Source organism: Pseudonaja textilis, chromosome 2, assembly GCF_049901715.1.
Source record: "Pseudonaja textilis isolate UNSWEBS1 chromosome 2, rPseTex1.2, whole genome shotgun sequence".
NCBI lineage: Eukaryota > Metazoa > Chordata > Lepidosauria > Squamata > Elapidae > Pseudonaja > Pseudonaja textilis.
The window spans coordinates 128,723,214-128,744,039 of record NC_141991.1 but is presented as its reverse complement, the minus strand read 5'-3'; the positions used below and the strand labels follow the sequence as shown (position 1 = coordinate 128,744,039).

General features: G+C 39.7%; 1 protein-coding gene across 1 annotated transcript in view; it reads left to right on the top strand.

Annotated features, from left to right (window-relative positions):
• The window catches only part of ANKRD52 (ankyrin repeat domain 52), a 64,531-nt gene extending 48,863 nt beyond the window's left edge, over positions 1-15,668 (top strand). Inside the window, exons 21-28 of the mRNA XM_026717425.2 lie at positions 204-423; positions 3,306-3,393; positions 5,551-5,634; positions 6,653-6,798; positions 8,580-8,662; positions 11,090-11,172; positions 13,384-13,475; positions 15,413-15,668. Of these exons, the coding sequence (XP_026573210.1) occupies positions 204-423; positions 3,306-3,393; positions 5,551-5,634; positions 6,653-6,798; positions 8,580-8,662; positions 11,090-11,172; positions 13,384-13,475; positions 15,413-15,657 (1,041 nt within the window). The 3' untranslated portion in view covers positions 15,658-15,668. The remainder of the gene's footprint in view (positions 1-203; positions 424-3,305; positions 3,394-5,550; positions 5,635-6,652; positions 6,799-8,579; positions 8,663-11,089; positions 11,173-13,383; positions 13,476-15,412) is intronic.
• The last annotated feature ends 5,158 nt before the right edge of the window (positions 15,669-20,826 follow it).

Here is a 20,826-nt window from a genome sequence, read left to right as displayed (position 1 = left end):
ACTGAAAGAAGCTGTGCTTGACAGGGTAGCATGGAAAGCACTTACCTATAAAGTCGCCAAGAATCAGATAGGACTGAATGATTAATCCAACAACTCTTGACTTATTATTGAATAAAATATTTTGAGTGCCTACTTTGCAAGTCTTACTTCCACTTGGAATAGATACTTTCCCCCCCCTCATTGCTTGCTGTCCTTTTTTGTAGGCTGTTACTGGCTGTGAAGACTGCCTTGCAACACTGCTGGACCATGATGCCTTTGTATTGTGTCGGGATTTCAAGGGCCGGACCCCGATCCATTTTGCCTCGGTGTGTGGGCATTCTGAAATCCTGAGGACCTTGCTGCAGGCAGCGCTCTCTACTGACCCTCTGGACTCTGTAGTGGACTATAGTGGCTATTCACCAATGCACTGGGCTTCATACAGTGGTAAGAATGTAGAGATTCATGCATACTTTCCTTTGTTATTTTCTTCTGCCAGAGAGAGACTATAATAAGATCTGTCCGATTAAATCACTGCTACAACACTGGGCAAAGTTAATTGCTGTAATACCACATGATGGTTGCAGAAGAAAACTTGTGATGGATAAAACTATGGATGTTCAACAATTTTATGCAGCCTATTTACCTGAACGGTGATTACATCTCTAGCAGATTCAGCGGCTCATTAGATTGTAGGATAGACCATTCCTTCTCCAAGTCATCTGTCAAGATCTTTTAGATTACTCGGGGCAAATATCTGGAGAGTGCAGTTTAATTTCTTGGGATTCCCAGGTGCTGTGTGGGTTATATGACTATGGGAGATTCACTAGCGTGAATGGTGTCCATATTTTCTGCCTATAGGGGGGATTTTGGTGTGCAAAATAGAGAGTTCCCAAGCCTTCCAAAAATCCTACTTAAAATCTGCTCTCGGGCCCAGAAGGAATCCTGTGGGTCACAAATGGCTGATGGAACAGTTTGTCCACTCTCGTTCTAGATTGTATCTTGTTCATGGTGGCTTTAGTGGACCAAAATTGAAGATTGCTCCTCTTCAGTATCCAAATCTTTTCAGCTGTTTTACTGCAGAAGAATTCAGTGGTGGTGGGTAATTGTCTTTCTGGCAAGCATATCTGCTATCACTGATTTCTCATTGTGGATCATCTGATAAACATCTCCAGAAACTCTGTGGACTCTTTGAAAAAACATTCTTGTGAGGGAATATTAGAAGTTGCATTATTATTATTTTTTGCATTCATGTATTGATTTTGATTAATTTGTATTTCCTTACCTCAAATCAAATCAACTCTAAACTTCAATTAAAATCTAACTCCTAATCCTACCTGGCCGTTTAGAAGCACTTCACTGTAATTCTGAATTGAATGGTGTTGAAGTGTCAGATTTCTGATTATTGTAATGCTGACATGGAAGAAGGAATAATGCTTCAGGAAAGTCTGTGTGTTTGGGTGCATGTCTTGTATTCCAACTTGAATTCATTGAGCCATTTTTCCTGTTATGATATATAAACACTGCCTTTGTTGCAGACTGGCTCATTTAAATCAAGATTCAAAAAAGTATAGCTATTAACTTCCAATTTCAGCTTGTGTTAAAGCTGCGCAAACATCTGAAAGCTGATACATACAGGTGAAACTCGAAAAATTAGAATATCATGCAAAAGTTCATTTATTTCAGTAATGCAACTTAAAAGGTGAACCCAATATATGAGATAGACTCATTACATGCAAAGCAAAATAGTTCAAGATGTGATTTGTCATAATTGTGAGGATTATGGCTTACGGCTTATGAAAACCCCAAATCCACAATCTCAGAAAATTAGAACATTACATGCAATCAATAAAACAAGGATTGTACATTGGACCTCTGAAAAGTATAAGCATGGACCTCTGAAAAGTATAAGCATGCAAATGTACTCAGTACCTGGTTTGGACCCCTTTTGCAGCAATTACTGCCTCAATGCCGTGTGGCATGGAAGCTATCAATCTGTGGCACTGCTGAGGTGTTATGGAAGATCAGGATGCTTCAATAGCGGCCTTCAGCTCTTCTGCATTGTTCGGTCTCGTCTCTCATCTTTCTCTTGGCAATGCCCCATAGATTCTCTACGGGGTTCAGGTCAGGCAAGTTTGCTGGCCAATCAAGCACAGTAATCCCACGGTCATTGAACCAGGTTTTGGAGCTTTTGGCAGTGTAGGCAGGTGCCAAGTCTTGCTGGAAAATGAAGTCAGCATCCCCATAAAGCTTGTCTGCAGAAGGAAGCATGAAGTGCTCCAAAATCTCCTGATAGATGGCTGCGTTGACCCTGGACTTAATGAAGCACAGTGGACCAACACCAGCAGATGACATGGTTCCCCAAATCAACATAGACTGTGGAAACTTCACACTGGACTTCAAGCATCTTGCAGTGTGTGCCTCTCCATTCTTCCTCCAGACTCTGGGTCCTTGGTTTCCAAATGAGATGCAAAAGTTGCTCTCATCAGAAAAGAGGACGTTGGATCACTGAACAACAGACCAGTTCTGTTTTTCTTTAGCTCAGGTAAGACGCTTCTGACGTTTGTTGTTCAGGAGCAGCTTGACAAGAGGAATACGACATTTGTAGCCCATGTCCAGGATCCGTTTGTGTGTGGTGGCTCTTGATGCACTGACTCCAGCCTCACTCCACTCCTTGTGAAAGTCTCCAACACTTTTGAATGGCCTTTTCCTGACAATCCTCTCCAGGCTGTGGTCATCCCTGCTGGTTGTGCACCTTTTACTTCCACACTTTTTCCTTCCACATAACTTTCTATTAATGTGCTTTGATACAGCACTTTGGGAACATCCAATGTCTTTTGCAATTACCTTTTGAGGCTTTCCCTCCTTATGGAGGGTGTCAGTGATGGTTTTCTGCACAACTGTCAGGTCAGCAGTCTTTCCCATGATTGTGATTCCTGCTGAACTTGACTGAGAGACCATTTAAAGGCTCAGGAACCCTTTGCAGGTGTTATGGCTTAATTAGCTGGTTAGAGTGGGACACTTTGAGCCTAGAATATTGAACCTTTTCACAATATTCTAATTTTCTGAGATTGTGGATTTGCGGTTTTCATGAACTGTAAGCCATAATCATCTCAATTATGACACATCACGGCTTCAACTATCTTGCTTTGCATGTAATGAGTCTATCTCATATATTAGGTTCACCTTTTAAGTTGCATTACTGAAATAAATGAACATTTGCACGATATTCCAATTTTTTGAGTTTCACCTGTAGAAACACTTGATTTTGCCTATAAAAAAAAGCCATGGGGTTATATGATCTAATAAATTCTCTTCTCTCTTTCCAGGGCATGAAGATTGTCTTGAATTGTTACTTGAACACAATCCATTTGCATACCTAGAAGGAAACCCCTTTACTCCATTGCACTGTGCAGTGTAAGTCTTGGTAGACCCTGGAGACGAAGGGTTTGTTTGTGCAAATGCATTAGGATAAGACTTTCTAAGCCAAAGGAGATGTGGATTGTGCTTTTCAAGTAGAGTTTGAAAGTGTCACTGAAAACTGCATTCCTGCTTTGGATTACCCTTAGGCCAGTATACAGGGTTGGGCTGCTGAGGGTTCTCAGGGGTTTGGGAGAACCCCTAGCTAAGATTCTGTGCAGTTTGGAGAACCCCCAAATCCCGCTCCTGCCTGGCCCCCCTCCCCTTCCAGGAGTCCCCACGTGGCCCGTTTTGGATATAGGTAAGTGCAGGGCACACGCGGAGGCTCGGGGAGGGCGAAAAACGGGCCTAGCGGAAGTTCGGGAAGGGCCTCCAGAGCCTGTGAAGGCCGTTTTCGTCCTCCCGGAGGTTGAGGAAAGCCTCCGAAGCCCAGGGAGGGCAAACCCCCACCCTCCCCGCCATGGTGCGGGAGGCCAACTAGGCCACACCCACCATGACCATGCCTACCCAGCAATCAGGCAAAGAACTCCTTGCTAAAAAATTTTTGAAGCCCACCCTTGCTAGTATATGTGTAAAACCTCTCGATACCATACTTGACTTTTAAATAAAATAAACTACAGATAACAGAATGAATTCTGCCAAGCAAAATGCCACGTTCGAATATTAGCTCTCTTTTCCATGAGTACTTCTGGGCCTCCAATGAACTACACTGGAAGCCTTAAAAAAAAAAATGAAGTTAGCTATTGCATGCAGCCCAGACCTATTGTAAGAAATACACTTGCCCCAAAAAGAAGACAAAAGGTTAAGGGACAACTTACCACTTTGTTTTCTAGGAAATAAGCGATTTCTTGCCTGTTAAATGATTTCTTGCCTGACTCCATATGCTGTTGGCTCGCAGTTCCCATCTACTCCAGTAGCTAGCAGAAGCTGAATATTTTAGTCCAATAACATCTGGGGACTCAGTATCAGAAAAAAATACACACAGTATAGGGAGTCCTTGATTTACGATCATAACTGAGCCCCAAATGTATGTTGCTAAGTGAACATTTGTTAAGTGAATCTTGCCCCATTTTATGACTGTTTTTGCCATAGTTGTTAAGTGAATCATTGCACTTGTTAAGTTAGTAGCATGGCTGTGAAGTGAATCTGGCTTCCCTTGTAGACTTTGCTCCTCAGAAAGTCGCAAAAGAAGGTCACATGACCCACGGCACACGCAACCATCATAAATATGAAACCGTTGCCAAGAATCTGAATTTTGATCATGTGACCATGAGGATGTTGAAAGAGTCGTAAGTGTGGAAAAACCCATAAATCACTTTTTTCAGTGCTGTTGTAACTTCACTCAATGAAATGTTGTAAGATGAGAACTACCTGTATTTGATTCGCAACCATTCATTTAGTGATTGTTTGAAGTTGCAGCTGCTCTGAAAATAATGACTTACAGCCAGTTCTCACACTTACGACCATTGAAGCATGCTCACAGTCACATAATCAAAATTTGGGCACTTACTTGGCAGCTGGCATATTTTTACAATGGTTGCCTTATCCGAGTGTCATGTGATTGCCATTTGCAACCTTCCCAGCTGGCTTCCCCATAATTGGGGGAAGCCAGGATCCCTTAACAATTGCATGATTCATTCACTTAGTAATTGCAGTGATAACAACTGTGGCAGAAAATAGATTGTAAAATTTGAGTGTGACTCATATAACAGCTGCCTTCAATAGCAGTGGAAATTCTGATCCTAAATGAGGTCATAAGTTGAGGACTACCTATATTTTGAAACCTACAACTTAGCCCTGGAATGGTTATTTCACATCACTAACACAACAGTGGCATTCAAGGCCTACAAATTCAACAAGGAATTGCTAAGCAGGACTGAATAGCAGATTCTTCTGGTGGCTTACTCCTTAGCTTTTACTTATTTTTTTTCCACCCAAAAAGAAAGTAGATTAAAGTTAATAGGGAATTTTCTTGAATGAATTGTCCAAAATTTGGAGCATTTTGACTGATGGGAATTTTCCCTGTCTGTTTTGTACCTCTAAAACCCAGATTCATTAGAGAGGTCTGGAAATGCTGTTGCACTTGTTTGTCACCCTGAAATAAATAAAATCAACCAACGCTTGCTTGCTTCTCACACTTACTTTCTTCTCCAGAATTAACAACCAGGATGGCACCGCTGAGATGCTTGTTGAAGCACTGGGTGCCAAGATTGTTAATAGCAGAGATGCCAAAGGAAGGTGAGTGATTGTGTCTTCCTCTTCTTGGGGTGGACGCACTAGTTAGATTACTCCATATCGTTGATTGGATCATCATTTGAATGGGAGATATCCCTTCAAGATAGCACTACAGAGACTAAAGGAATTCAACAGCATGGGTTTTGGTGTCTTAACTGTTATAGTTTCTGTCTTACATAGTGCAGAAAACCCAGGCTCCATTCCATGAAGTCGTATGATATGAAATTCGAGAGAGTTTAAATCTGGATTACCATTGTGTGTATCAAATGCTAGACAAATGGATTTTGATATGCTCTAGCACCCTTATATGTGAGTGGCAAGGATTTTTCATGGCTTGGACCTGCTCACAAAATCCAGTGTGATTGCCTTTACACTTCCTTAATTTGCTGACATCTCACAAGTTGGAAGACAGGCAATTATTGGGAGTCCAGCAGGCATTTCATTTGCCAACCTGATCTTCTTGCACTTTCAAATAGTGCTAAAAAAAACCCCTATTGCTACTAATTATTGTACAAGGGACCTACATTCAAGTTTACCATCAATTTCTTAAGATGTATGTCTCTGTGTGTGTTTATTACAGGAAATACGTGTTTGCTGTCAATAGCAACGTGGTAATCTTATCATAAACAAATTTATGTCCTGCCATTCTTATTCTTGTTTTTCTACCTCTTTAATCATTATTCAATGTCCTGCCATTCTTATTCTTGTTTTTCTACCTCTTTAATCATTATTCAATTAAGTTTCATTAGGATGTGACAATTGAAAGCGAGTTTTAATTTGGGTTTTGCTATGCACTTATGCATGAAAGCAGAATGTTTGCTTTCAGTGGATACTATGCGTCTTCTAAAAATAAAGTTGAGAGATCGATCATTCAGTGAGAAACTAGAATACTAACATAAATAAAGTATGTGGAATATTTTTTTAAATGAAAGCAATGCTGTATAATTTACCAATAGTGCATCTAAAAAAATAAGAGTTCTTTTTGAAAGCATGTCAAGTCCGTCTTTCCTCTTCTTCCAAGGACCCCCCTTCACGCTGCTGCCTTTGCAGACAACATCCATGGTTTACAATTGCTTTTGCAACACCAGGCTGAGGTAGATGGAACTGACCAATTGGGGAGGACCCCTCTTATGATGGCTGCTGAAAATGGCCAGACAGCAGCAGTTGGTTAGTGATGCATCTTCTGTATTTATTTTCCCCCAACCATCCTATCATGCTTTCTCTCTGAAATCAGCTTAAGAGAGAATCCATAAAAAATACTTGGTGTGTATCTCTGAAGTCTTCTCTTGGTTCACCATAGATCCAATACTGTCTGGTTCAGTTTCCTGCCAAGCTCATTTCTAATAATACATTTGACTAATTGTTCCAAAGATGCTTTTTCAAAAGGCATCTGGACTTTCTGGTTTTTCTTTGACGGTGTTTCACTTCTCATCCAGCTCATACTGAGCTGAAGAAGCTTCTTGGATGAGAAGCAAAACGTCTTCGAAGAGAAACTAAAAAGTCCAGTTGCCTCTTGAAAAAGTACCTTTGGGACAACCATGGCCTGCATGACTGAGACTCTCCATAGACATTTGATAATTGTTTTGTGAAGATATTGACACTGTAGCTATTCTGTTGGTTTTGGGAATAGCTTTCTGTAGTTACTTTCAATTTACTTTTTCCTTCTTAGTCTATTGTAGTCATCTTTCTGTCTATCATCATCCTAGGGAGGAATTAGGAGCAGTACTTGAGCTCATGTGAGCACTTCCATGAGTTTTGCATGATATTTTTGTGCATTTTTTTCTCTCCCATCATCCAGAAATAGCAACAATATGCTGCTTTCCTCCAACATCTGTGACATAATATGAATTGCTACGCTTTGCCTCACTCTAGACCAGTACTCCCCAACCACCAGGCTGTGACCCATTCAAAACCAGGTTGGGCAAGCGGCATGCAAGCATGCATATAGCTCCACTTGCACGTCCATTACTTGTGCAAATGGGCCTGCATGCATGAGTGCGCTCACCTGCTGCTCGCATGAAACCATCTTCTCTTCCCTCCCTGCTGCCATTGCCGGTCCACAAATGGAAAGATTGGGAACCACTGCTCTAGACTCAAGTCTGCCTTGGCTTGCAGTGGGAAACAAGAAGATCACCTGAAAAGTCTCTGATTATTTGAGTGCAAGATTCTTTCCAACCTAGAGGATAGTTGAGAGCAGAGGAGCTAACTGCTGCTTAAAGTCCACTCCTTGTTATTCTTAAGAAATCTAAACTATCTCTTTGCAATTTTGGAGTGGCAAATCATTCACAAACAGATTTCAAGCATAGAACCATTATGAAGGTCTACGGAGATTCTTCCAGTCATGGTTGTCTCAAAGGCACTTTTCAAAAAGCAACTACACTATGCCTTCATCCAGAACTAATGAAGCTTCTTGGATGAGAAGCAAACGTTGTCTTGTTCCTCAAGGAAAAATACATAATCCTTTTGAGACAACCATTATGATGCCTTCCTCCATCACATTTTGTAACATGTAAAGGTTATAACTGTGGAATGGTTTAATGTTATTTGAGGGTAAAGTATATTGTCCCATAAAAAGATAAGAGCAAAAAAGAAATGTCACAAACCAGTGCATTGACGCTCTGTATCTCGAGATACAGAGTTTAACTTCAGTTCCTTTCCTTTTTGGTTGACCTTTCTGCCTTGATGATAGAACTTTGAAATGTCTTGTCCAATATGATTCCCCTTCTGGCAAAAGCCGAATTATCTCAGAAGAGGACAGTGACATCAATCTAGTGGTATAGAAATTATCTGTCTTGATTTTTGGATTAAGCTGCCCTGCTTTTTCATTTTTCACATTTGCCATTTAATGTTGGAAGTTGGCTTCTATGACTTTGGGGTTAATGGCTTATAAGAATCTTTTAAATAAATAAAGGCACAATCTTTCATGTTTCATTTCCATACATTTTCAGAGTTCCTGCTGTACAGAGCAAAAGCTGATCTAACTGTGCTAGATGTCAACAAGAACACAGCTCTTCACCTGGCCTGCAGTAAGGTACACTGTCCAAAAGTGGGACTTATAAAATTGATTTTTGAGACTATCTTCTGTAGAGTTTAAGATGCAATGTTAGAAGATTATGATGCAAGTGATGCTAGATGTGATTAAATTACCTTATTTCCAAATAATGAGTTTATGTGATTTGATTTTTATTGGGAAGAAGAAAAGTGGCCCACTAGGTATGTATGGCAATGTTGCTGTTTTTTTAAAAAAATGTTTATTAATAATTTACATACAGTAAAAGACAAGAAAAGAAGGAGGGAGGAAGGAAGGTAATTTATGAAATATAATGAGTTTTTTTCAATTAATTTTAATTGCAACAGTAAAAACTAATGCAAGTAAAAGAAAAGTATAAACAAAGAAAAAATAAAACATGCAAGGGCGAAAAAGATATAAAGAAAAGAATATAGTAAAGAAATAGAAAAGTGACTACTAACCTTCATCACAAGGGCAAACAATTTTAGTAACTTTTCACCTTTTAAATCACAAATAATCTCTTTTTTTGCCATACTCCATTTCTTTATAAATAAATCCATATAAAGCATTGTAATTTCAGTCCTGGTGTCAGCAAAAGTCTACCAAAAGTTACCAAAAATAACAAGTTTAAATAAATTATTTAACTTTGATCAAATAAATCAACTTTATATTCATTTCTTTTACTCCTAACACTCTCAATCTTTAATCCATCCAGATAATGCTGTGGAACTTGATTTCATTTCTGTTTTGTCTCTTCTCATGAGTTTCTTTGAAACTTTAATAAGATTCTTTTGTAAGTCCAATGTAGAAAAATTATCCAGGTTACTCTCTTATTTTATTGTTTGTATGTCCCTTTTAACTACTAAAACAACCCATTTCTTCTGTATGTCCAGTGTAACATCTTTTTCCATGTCACTCTGGTAACTTTTCATTGTAAATCCACATTCAGCTCATTGCGTTTTGTGAGGTAAAACTTATTCCTCTTCCCTAATGTCCTTTAGACACAGTATATCCCTAGAGGCAGATATTGCTGTTGACATTGTTACTATTGACTTCTGATTGCACTTTTCAAAAATGCCCTTCGATATTTCCAATGTTAGAATATTTTGCACCATTCTGTAGCTATTAAAGTTTATGTTATTCTTATCCTTTAATTGAAATATTTAGTTTTAAAAGCTTACCTTATTATGTTTTTAAAACAATTCAACTTTCCCACGGAAAGAATTCTTCATAAGTAATTCCAAAATTTTATTTCAAATATATCTGGAACCAGTTATAACTTTCTAAAATCACTCTTAATTAACTTTTTGCTCTTTATTTTTTTAAAGTTGTTAAGTTTGTAGGCTTTTTTTAAATTAAGGATTGAAGGCACACTCATCCAGTATTTTCAGACTTGTCTCTCCAAAGATTTCTAATAGCTGAAAGATAGTTAGTAAGCAATTTTTGAATATGATTAGACAAGAAACTTAATGTCCTTTTAAAGGTGCCATCCAGAGTTTCAGCAAGATCATTATACCCTTGTTTCCCAATGCTTAAAACCCACTGGATACTGTAATCTCCTTGGAAGGAGCAACTGTTTGAAGTATTTTTGGGTGATCTCTCATCCTCTTTGTGCAGAGAAATTTAAAAAAAACTGGTCTGCTCACTGGGTTTTCATTCATTGCTGTGATTATGAGCTCTGGTTTTTGCAAAGCCATCTGTAGTCTTACCATTTCTACAGAATGAAATGAATGAAAGAAAAAAATGAAACTACCTAATATTATGATTTCTGATCTTTTCAGTATATAATTACAATCTTACAATCCTCCTCTGTCTTATATCTTATACAAGTCTCATCACCCCCTCATTTAATTCATATTTTTTTAAAAATCTTCAAACCTATAAATCATTTTATTTTGTCTTTCAGCAAAAATTCCATATATGGTTTCCATTCTTTTGGAAAATTTATCTGGAAATGATTTTTATGGTTGTAAGAGAATGATAACTGAAGGCCAGAAGTCTGCCAATGAATCCTAAATCCTTGAGAAAAACCTTTTGGTGATACCAGTACATGGGCAGTACTGTTGGTTTCCTGTTTTATTGCTGAACTCACACTAATAGAGCAAATGTAATCTTCATTTTCTCCCACTAGGAGACAGTGCAGCATAACTTCAAATAGAAACAATCCATCAGCAGACAATATTTTCCAGCTCCTTTGTCATACTTTAACATCCTTCATTCAAACCATTGCTTAAAGTTTAGATTTTTCCTACTGGGGAAATTCCTGTTTCTGTTCCATGTTAATTCTATCCTTTATATCCAGGCTTACTTTATTGTAGCCCATTGTGGCAATGGGCACGTATGTTTACTTGCATGAAAGGACCATGATAAGAAACCCGTGTCATATTCTTTATCAGAATTAAATTGCAGAGCTGAGTGCAATTTCTGACTTTTATCTTTTCTTTCCAGGGTCATGAAAAGTGTGCCTTGTTGATTCTGGGGGAAACCCAAGACCTTGGCCTTATCAATGCAACAAACAGTGCTCTACAGATGTAAGTGCTCACACAGCCTATGGAAATCAGCAGGTTTCTTTCCTTCGCTTTATTTCCTACCAAATATTACTAAAAATGAGTCAGGAAAAGCATCTTTAGCTGATTCTAATGTGGGAAGAAAACCTCTTTTGCATTTGGGAAGACATTTTGATTATGTCTAGCATAAAGCTCTTATTAGAGGTTGATTTTACATGTCAAAGTCCCAAATAAATGTACATTTGAAAACCCTTATGTCCTATGAGATGTCATTGAATCCTACTGAAAACGAAACAAAAAAAGGAGAAAACTTCTACCTTAATTATGGGAAGATTAAATGTTTTCAGTCTTTCCTACCGAAACGTGGCTTTGCATAAGAAGTTGCCTCAGTTTAAGTTTGAATGAGTAACCCACTATTACTTACTTTGATGGGCAGAAATTTTTTCTTCCTTTTGAGTTGATAGCCAAGATTATATATGGGGTGGCGGCGGCGGGGAGTTTTTAGGATTATTATTACATATTATAATTGTCCTAGTTCCTCAGCCTATCACAAATCTTTTCTCTCAAGTGTTTAAACTTAAGCTTCCAAAATCTAACGGCATGAATAAACAGGAATCTAAACAATCTTTCAAAGCTTTACATGTCTTGGCGGAGATATAGGGTACTTTTGATTCTGAGATTTAACATTTTGGAAAAGTATCTCTGAGGTAATCAGTCACCTTGAAAATTCTATTTAATGGACTTAATCCAGTGCAGAGTCTTGCTGCTTAATGCAGGATGGTGAAGGGAAATACTTCTGGATTAAATTGTAGAGTTGGCTTATACCACAGAGGCCTAAATAAATGAGAACGGAGACACAGGGTAAATTATTTCCACTTTTGTCAACTTTGTGTCTCTGCATTAACAGACAGTATCTGGAAAAAGGACAAAATGTTGCTACTCCCATGATTAAATGCCAGTTGTACTATCTGTAGTAGGGATGTTGGACCCACAACTGCAGGATGCTCCAGCATACAAGTAATCCTTGACTTGCAACCTTCATTCAACAACTATTTGAAATTACCATGGTGCTGAAAAAGTGGACTTAGGACCTGTGCCCAAAGTCAGACATTGCATCGCAGAAATGCACACACATGCACACACACTCACATAATCAAAAGTGTAGATATTTGGAAGCCCACCTATACTTAAAACTGCAGAGCGTTTTTATCTCCCCCTCCCACACTATTTTATTTATTCAACAAATTTAGTCATTGCCTATCTCACTTTCCATATGAATCTGGGCAGTTTACAGATACAAATCATAAAACCGTATAAAAGAGACATTGTTAAAAGCAAAAGCAGAGTGAAGAACAAAATAAGAACAGAGTTTTAAAAGAACAAGCTAAAAGTTGGAGGGAATGCCCACAAAGCATCAAAAGAGCACTGTTTGTCACAATGCTCTTTTGGTCACCATGCACAGTGGCACTCAGCAGCAGCAGGACTGGGAGTGAGGTGGAGGCCTGGGGCTTTTAGCAATCGCAGCCAGCTGCTCTCATCCCCAGGCCTCTTCTTCAGTCGCAGCCCTGCTGTGCCAGCTCAAGCCCCATCCCACTGGCCTTCGCTGTCTGACACCGTTCTCCAAAGCTATGCTTCCCATTCTTGCAATCCTTCAGAAACCTCCTTGCCTTCCCCATGTCTTCCAAGAACAGGAAGTGTTCCCCAAGTCATGTGTCCCATTTGTTCACATTCTCACACCACCCTCATAAACAGCAGGATGGGAGTAGGTTAGAAACATATTTACTTGTTTCTATTTATTTGAAAAGATTTGTATGGCCACCCGTCTAAAACAGCTCTGGGTCACTCACACCTCGATCCTTAGGCTGACAAGAGTTGCAGTGAAGCTCCATACATGTAGATCAGGCTAAGGGCAGCTGTACATTGAGTCCCAGAGTACACTTAGTTTTTCTGAGCCATTTTTTCACTTCACAAATCCTTCCAGTGCCAAATTTTATGTTGCTACATGGTATGGCTAAAATGATGTTGATGCTTATGATGATGATATGGTGTACATATTTTGGGCACACAAAAGTGAGTTGTGAAGAAGGTCCTGTTAGTGTAATGGCAGTGGAATGTGCAAATCCAAGTAAATATTAAACATATCTCTTTGCAAGTGAAGTGAACTTGGGGTGCAAGCGTTCTCTTATCGAATTTGGCCAATAGCATAACCATCCTTTCTCTTCTCACTGCACACAGGCCACTCCATATTGCAGCTCGAAACGGATTGGCCTCTGTTGTCCAGGCTCTGCTGAGCAGAGGTGCCACTGTGCTTGCTGTGGATGAAGAAGGTATGAATCATTCACATCTGGAAGCTCAAGGCAGGGGTTCATTTAGTATGTGAGGGGGACAACAAAGTTTGATGTAGTAAAGATACCCGTCAAGGCAGAAAATCAAGAGTCCAGGCAGTTCAAATGAATTCATAGGTTTATTGTTAGCTAAAACTCTCTACAGGAATCTGAACTACTAACAATCAAAGCAAATTGGTCGCAGATAAGAGTCAGTGGAATTCAAGGTGGGCTGGACTTAGACCTCTTATGGACTTGAAGGGACTTGAGACTAATAACACATTTGACTCCCCCACCCCATACCGACTCAGCCTGATCAACACCTGCAATACCTATCTTAGTCTGTCTAAAGCAACTTTCCAATCTGGCACACTCTCCAGATGTGTTGTAACTATCCCAGAAATTCTAGCCTTCACAGCCAATGGAATTATGAGAGTTCCAGTTGTAAAGGTGGAAGTTTAGTGTAGTGATTCTTTGTCTCTCAAGACAGAATACAACATTATGAATTATTGTGTACAGGGACTCACATTCCTCAGAAATAATATGCAGAGTTGGAAAATACAGCTTTTCCTCCAGCCCTTTGATTAAGGTGGAATGTTTGTGTAATAGAGTATTATTTTGCTCATGCTAAGTACAGTTGTTATTTTTTCCAGTGGTGGTTGTTCTTATCTATTTTTAGTATTGTTTGCCTCCCAGGGTTAATATGAAACCAGATGGTTTCATAAAGTACCTGCATATTATAAAAATGAGGATATAGAGATATAGAAATATAGAGAGGGTTTTCTTACCTACCCCATGAAAATGAAACTCAGTGGCTGATGTTAAGGACAAGAAGATTTTTGAGAAGTTAAAAATGATTTACAGAGCACTTGGTTAAACTGTGATATTTGTTGCCATGAGTTAGTTTGCGGGTGCTTCACTTAGATGGTTTGAAAAGGGGATGAAGCAGATTCATGGCCGTCAGAGCAGGAAGTCTTCAACTTAGGGCCACACTTGGGACCAGAATCTTGGTTATTGAGCAAAGTGGTCATTAAGTGAGATGTCCAATGACTTCTTTGCTCAGTGACTGCAATCTGGCAGTCCAGTTGTAATTGTTGAGCAGTCTCATTCATTAAGAGGATGGAGTGCCAGGTAGGGAGTACGGAGTGCCTCGGTGCGGGACGGGGACACTGGGAGGTCTGGCATAGGCTGTGCACGAGGATCTGTCATCTTAGGAGCTGAAAATCCTACCTGCCAAAACCCAAGCAGGATTTTCAGCCCATAGGTTGCAAAGAGACTTGTGTGTGATCTATGCTGGGCCTCTCACACACCCCTGAAGCACCTCCACACTCCTTATATTACCAGGCTGCCTCTCCTCTTGCTTGGATTTCAGTAAGGAGCTCTTTCAGCCAGTCTCTTGTCGGCAAATGACAGCGGCTTGCAACCTTTCTTGCTGACTTGCCCATTGACTTTCTGGGGAAGGCAGCAGAGAAGATTGCAAATTGTGATCACATGATTGCAGGGTGCTTGGCAACTGGTCATAAGTGAATAGGTTGCCAAGCATCCAGATTGCAATCACATGACCTCTGTGTGTGTGTGTGCGAGAGAGAGCGAGACAGAGACCTTTTGCAATGGTCCTATGTACTTTATAAGCTGTAAAGTACCATTTCTGAGGCCCCTGTTAATTCGAACCGCGATAAGTGGAGGACTACCATATCTCTTAGCCTTAATGGCTGTCTCCTGTTTCCTGAATTTTCAGTAGGAATGAAATTGAAACAGTATCATCTTAAAAGCACCTCCTTGTGTTGAAAATACATAGTCGATATTTAATGCAAGGAATTCTGAACAGATACTCCAAACCATCCCTTTAATTTGTAATCTGTTGGCCCCTTTTCCCTCATGAATGGCTTTGCTTTTGTTGCTGCTGCTGTCGTGGAACTGAATTTGTTTGTCTTTTCCAGGCCATACCCCAGCCTTGGCTTGTGCCCCCAACAAAGACGTTGCTGACTGCCTGGCACTTATCCTTTCCACCATGAAGCCTTTTCCACCTAAAGACGCCATCAGCCCTTTCAGCTTCAACCTCCTCAAGAACTGCGGCATTGCTGCCAAGACAGCCGCCTGCAGCTCCTTGCCCAACGGGAACAGCTGCCCCTACACCAAGGATAGGCACAATGCCATCGGCTTAGATGGCTGTTATTCGGAATAGCTTAAGAAAAACCATGATGGGTGATCTAGTATCTCTTCTATTTATTTAGGAATTCTATCAATATAGGACACTTTAAAGGAGAACAAGACTGGGAATGGGCCTTCCAAAAGGTCCTAGGAACCAAAAAAAAAAAAGGAAAGGAAAGGAAAGAGAAAAAAAAACCTAGAGAAAGTGATCTCAGCTTCTGCACCCTACCTAGATACTTGCTTTGACCACTAGCATTTCTTTTGCTATCAAAATTAACAAAGAGAAGTGTGGGTTTTCAGACACATCCTTTTTAAAGATGTTTTTGATTAAAATTACTCTGTGAAGCTTTAAATAAAAAACCCGCTTGTATTCTTCTTTCCCGGCTATTTGCCAAAGGGTATTGCCCGATGCTTCTGAGTTCAGTGTTTTTAAGCAACCCACCTTTTTCAATCAAATTCCTCAAGGCTTGATGCCTTGAGTGAAGAGCCAATTAAATTTATTTCATGCAGCCGGTTGTGGCAGCAGCCGAAGGACCTGAATTTGACCCTCTTCACTGTGTCTCCCACACTTCCCCTCTGTTGGGCCACCTTACCATTTGGGATCCTTTTTTTCTGTGCCCTCGGAATAAAAATAATTCCGAGGGACCCAGCAGGATAGGCAGGGAGCAGAAGCCTGAATTGCCGCTGCTTTTTTGTTTTGCATTTTGGAACGAGGACAGGGAGGATGGTCAATGAGGGGCCACCAAGAAGGGCAGCAGCCACTGGCAAAGGGCCACTGTCGTTGCTTCTTCCCGTATGGTAACTTCTGTTTGTTTGTTAGTTTGTTGTGCTCGCCCTGTTTGATTCCAGTGAGAAACACTTGAACTGAGAACTACTGTACCTGGATACTCAGATACTTTAGGCAGCTCGTAGTCCCTTGCGTGCACCATGGATGCTGTTGCCCAGCCAACGCGGTTCTTCTTTATGAAAAAAAACAAAACTTGTGTATGCGCTGCCAGAATTATCCCAACCACATCAGGCACTTTAGGGATCTTCTGTTTTTGGAGGCTGGGGTTTTTGTGGGGGGTATTTTTGGGGGGTGGGGGGAGAGGAAAGGTTATCGGGATTGCAAACTGTTGCATCCCCAAAGAGAATTTATTTTGTGGTTTCCCCCTGCCTCACTCCCGTCTCTTTGTTGTGCAGTGTTTCCCATTAGACAAGTCAGTGTTGCCTAAAAAAGTTATTTATAAAGAAGCAAGCATTTTATCTTTTGAAAAACAGCAAAAAGGAAAAAAGAAAGAAAAAGAAAAAAGCTTTTTGCAAGGAGAACAATGCACTTCAGAATCTTACAATCCTACATTCGTATTTATAATTTTTCCAACTAGAATAATATCCAGCAGGTTTCATTAAGGTGTGTGTATCTGTCTATCCGTCCATCCATGGGTGGGGCTAGTTTGAGTGCGTATTTTTTTATTTTAAAATTCCTATTTATTACACATTTTGAGTGTGTGCACTGTTTTTCTTTTTGTACTGTAAACTGTTATCGTGTAGAAACTAACAAAAAAAAAAAAGATTACCATATCACAAAGTATGTTCCAAGCCAAAGATTGGGATGTAGCAATCAGATGAAAGCTGCTGGGGCAAAACTTTATGACCTAATAATTTTTTCCATCGTTTTCCCAGTCCTGTGGTAGGCTTGGGACTGCATTTAGTAGAACACGTGAATTTTCAAGAATGAATTATTCCAAGGCATATAGTATGTTTGGACCAGCAAGCTTTAAGGCTAGTAACCCTGGGAAACAACTGGTTTTTATCCCCCCCCTCCCCCCCACATATCTTCTTACAGACTCTCTTTGATTGTTAAGGAGAATATATGAGCCAGCTGTAGACTTGAATTCTTTTGCGTCATGGTGCATTTTACACTTTGACAATGTATAGGAATTTAAAATCCAGAATTTAAACGGGCAGGCAAACTATACCTCCTCTGCCCTGGCCTTTTCATTACCAGATTTATGATGCAGAGTGAACACCAGTGCAATTGCTAGAACCGTATTTATTTGCATTGACTGGTTTTCCAAAATAAAAATAATAATAGAAGAATCAGGAAACAGCCAATTTAGAGAGAGTGGCTAATGGCTAGATATTTCAAAGGGGAGAGTTGAATCCGGAAGTGAGAAAAGATGATGATGAAATAATGTGTAGACAAGACACAAAACCCTTCCTTTTGGCACTGTTTGAATTTACCAAAGCCAAATTCCTACAGCCAAATGACACAGCCACTATCTTGCCCTTTGCCAAGCAGTGCATTTTTAAAAGGATACGATCGCTTTCTTTTTCTTCTCTTTTTATGGAGCCTTCCTCTGCCCTCCACCCAGCCTCCCCCATGGGTTTTGTAGACTAGGCGCTACTAGCTTAGCTGTTTTGTCTTTCTTGGGTTCCCGAGGACTCTTAAGAAATCTTTTCATTTTGCAGCTGCCGGGTAATGAGCATATTAAAAGTTTCAATGCACTTGCCAAAAAAGCACAGCAGACAGCCTGTTGCAGATTGGCCATTAATGTTTTCACTGCACTATGGTTGGGTTACTTTTCTCTGTTCTCGGTTGCTCCACATTCTCTACCTTGAAAGAAAGTGTTAACCTTTCTACACCAAATACCTCATTGTTGGAATAGAAATGAACAAAACTTGAATTAAAGATTCCTCTTTTCCCCTGTCCCCCACTTTTTGATGAGAAAGGTCCTTTTCGGCATCCTGTAGAAGGAGAGCTGAAAACAAAACAAAACCACTTGTTTACATTTTATTAGGTACTAGCAATTTACTTCTTTCAAATTGCCTAATTTTATTTTAGCCTTCTAAGCGCAATCTTTTTGTGAGGGCCAAAGTAAGTCTGAAGCCACTTTTGGTCATTGATTTCTTTTCAAGGGCTAAATGAATAATCCTCTAAAGGCAGAAACTGGGCTGAGACATTTGTAGGAAAATGGATGGGGGAGGTCCAGTGTTCCTTGCAGTGCTGAGAACTAGGAGGCCTTCCCAGAGGTGCAATGGTTTAAACCATGGGTGTCCAACCTTGGCAACTTTTAAGACTTGTGGACTTCAACTCCCAGAATTCCTCAGCCAATTCTGGGAGTTGAAGTCCACAGGTCTGTATTCACCCCAAGCCATGTCTTTGTGGCCTGGAGGAATGTGGACTCATTGAGAAATCCTAGCACAGTTTGTTCTTACAGAAGAGAGAGAAACCCATCCCCCCCCCCTTTCTTTTACTTCTGTGTATTGAATTGTAGTTGCTTTTGTAGCAGTTTTTTGGAATGAATATAGCTTGAATGGTTTATAATTTCTACAAGAGGTCTTGAACCAAGGTGAACCTTCCATGGACCACAGTCCTTAGAGAGCAGAGATGCTACCTTCTCAGTGTTTATGTTTTGTTTTTTAAAAAAGCAGGAATGAAATTTGAAGGAAGGGACAGAAACTGAGATACAATCAGCTTTCTGAGATAAATTTTAGAATAAGGGAATTTCCTAACCCTACTGTCAGATGAATTGGGCTGGCATCAGTTTTATTACGTTACCTCCTTATATTAGAACTTGTCGTGGGTTTGTGCAGGACTTCTTTTGCTGAACTGATGAAAAATAATCAGGCAGGATCTTCTTTTTAATTGCATTCTTGCCAAAAAATAAAATAAAAAAAGGGCATTCCCTTTCTTACATTTCATCCTAAAAATTGAAGATATGACAATCAATGTGATCTTTTTAAGGGCTTCAGTGTACTTAGCTCTGTAGCATTGCACATTATTATATTTCTAGTGTTCCATTTAACTTTTTCCTTTTCCTTAAAAATGATGGCAAAGAAAAAAAATGGAGTGGAAACAATTCCAGCAGCGCATATCTAAATTAATATATTTTGTCACTTTTTTAAAACAAAACAAATGGAGGCAGCATTTGGGTTGGGTGGGAAGAAATGTGGCCAGCTCTATTTTAGTTGCCAGTCTTGTTCTCCTTTAATGCTGTAACATGTACATTTTGACAGCACAGCTTGACAGTTTTAAGTAATAATTCAAATGTCTGGTGGTAATAACTTGCATTATTGTGCTAAGATGAGAGTTGGTTTTCCCTGGTGCATTGTAAAAGAGGGCTGGAGGCAAACTTCCTTTTTTACTTCCTGTCTTTTCTCCCACCGCCCCTTCCCTCCAGTATTCTGCAAGCACATTTAACTTCCTGGTGTGCAGTATTTTACACAGGGTTGGGAGAAAACGGGGAGTGCGGGCAGAAGAGGAATTTGCTTACAGCTTCTTCCTGTTGCCATCTTATTTAGGAATGGCATAAAATCTATTTTAACCGTGCATCCTTCTTTGCATCTTAGAAGACCCTGCTCCTAATATTTCTGGATGGTTTTTTTCTTTTCACTTGTCTCAAAAAGCAATCATGGGGCTTCCCTTCTTAACCAATCCAAATAAGGAAGTTTTTCTCCAATCACCTTTCTCCGAAGCACTTGCTTTACAAGTTTTAAAAAAAAGCACTTTTGTTTAAAAGCATGAGGGTCTGATTACCCCCTTTTATAAACAACCTATAGGAGAAAGGCCAGCAAGGGAATACGGGATCAAGAAAAGCCTATTTTCCTTTTTGTCCCTCCCCCCACTTTAAACAAAAAAAAACATGTCTGTTGGGAGGGAGGTGGGTGGAGAATTATTTTAATTTACTTCGGGGCTCTAGAGTCATGGTTCTAGGGTTCAGAGAATTAGAACAAAGGGAAGTTGTGTTTTAAAAAATAAACAGCACAAATACATTTCAGCTTGACAAGTGTATTTGCACTGCCATTGTTAGATAAATGGGCCTTCCGCTGGGAGCCCAGCTGAGCCATATAACTATTGACAAACACTGAATGTAAATGTCCTTGTAGAGGGCAAGTACTGAGAAGCGATAAATTGATCATATATTCCTAAGTGGGCACTTCAGCGAATTTAAAATAATTTAACCTGATAAAATGATGCTGTTCCTTTTTTCTAAAAATGACTTTATTTTGTTTACTTTTCCCCAGGGGTTGCTGGAGCTTAAGAAAACCCATTTGTAGCATTGTTATTGTTCATTACTTTTACACTCTCTTTGTCCCCTTTCCCCCACCCTTGCCCAAGGAATTCAAAATCATGGGATATAGACATCCCACTCTTAATATTTCTAAAGAGCTGTAATGTAAGAAGTGAATTATGAACTTACAGGATTGGAATCTGTGTCCC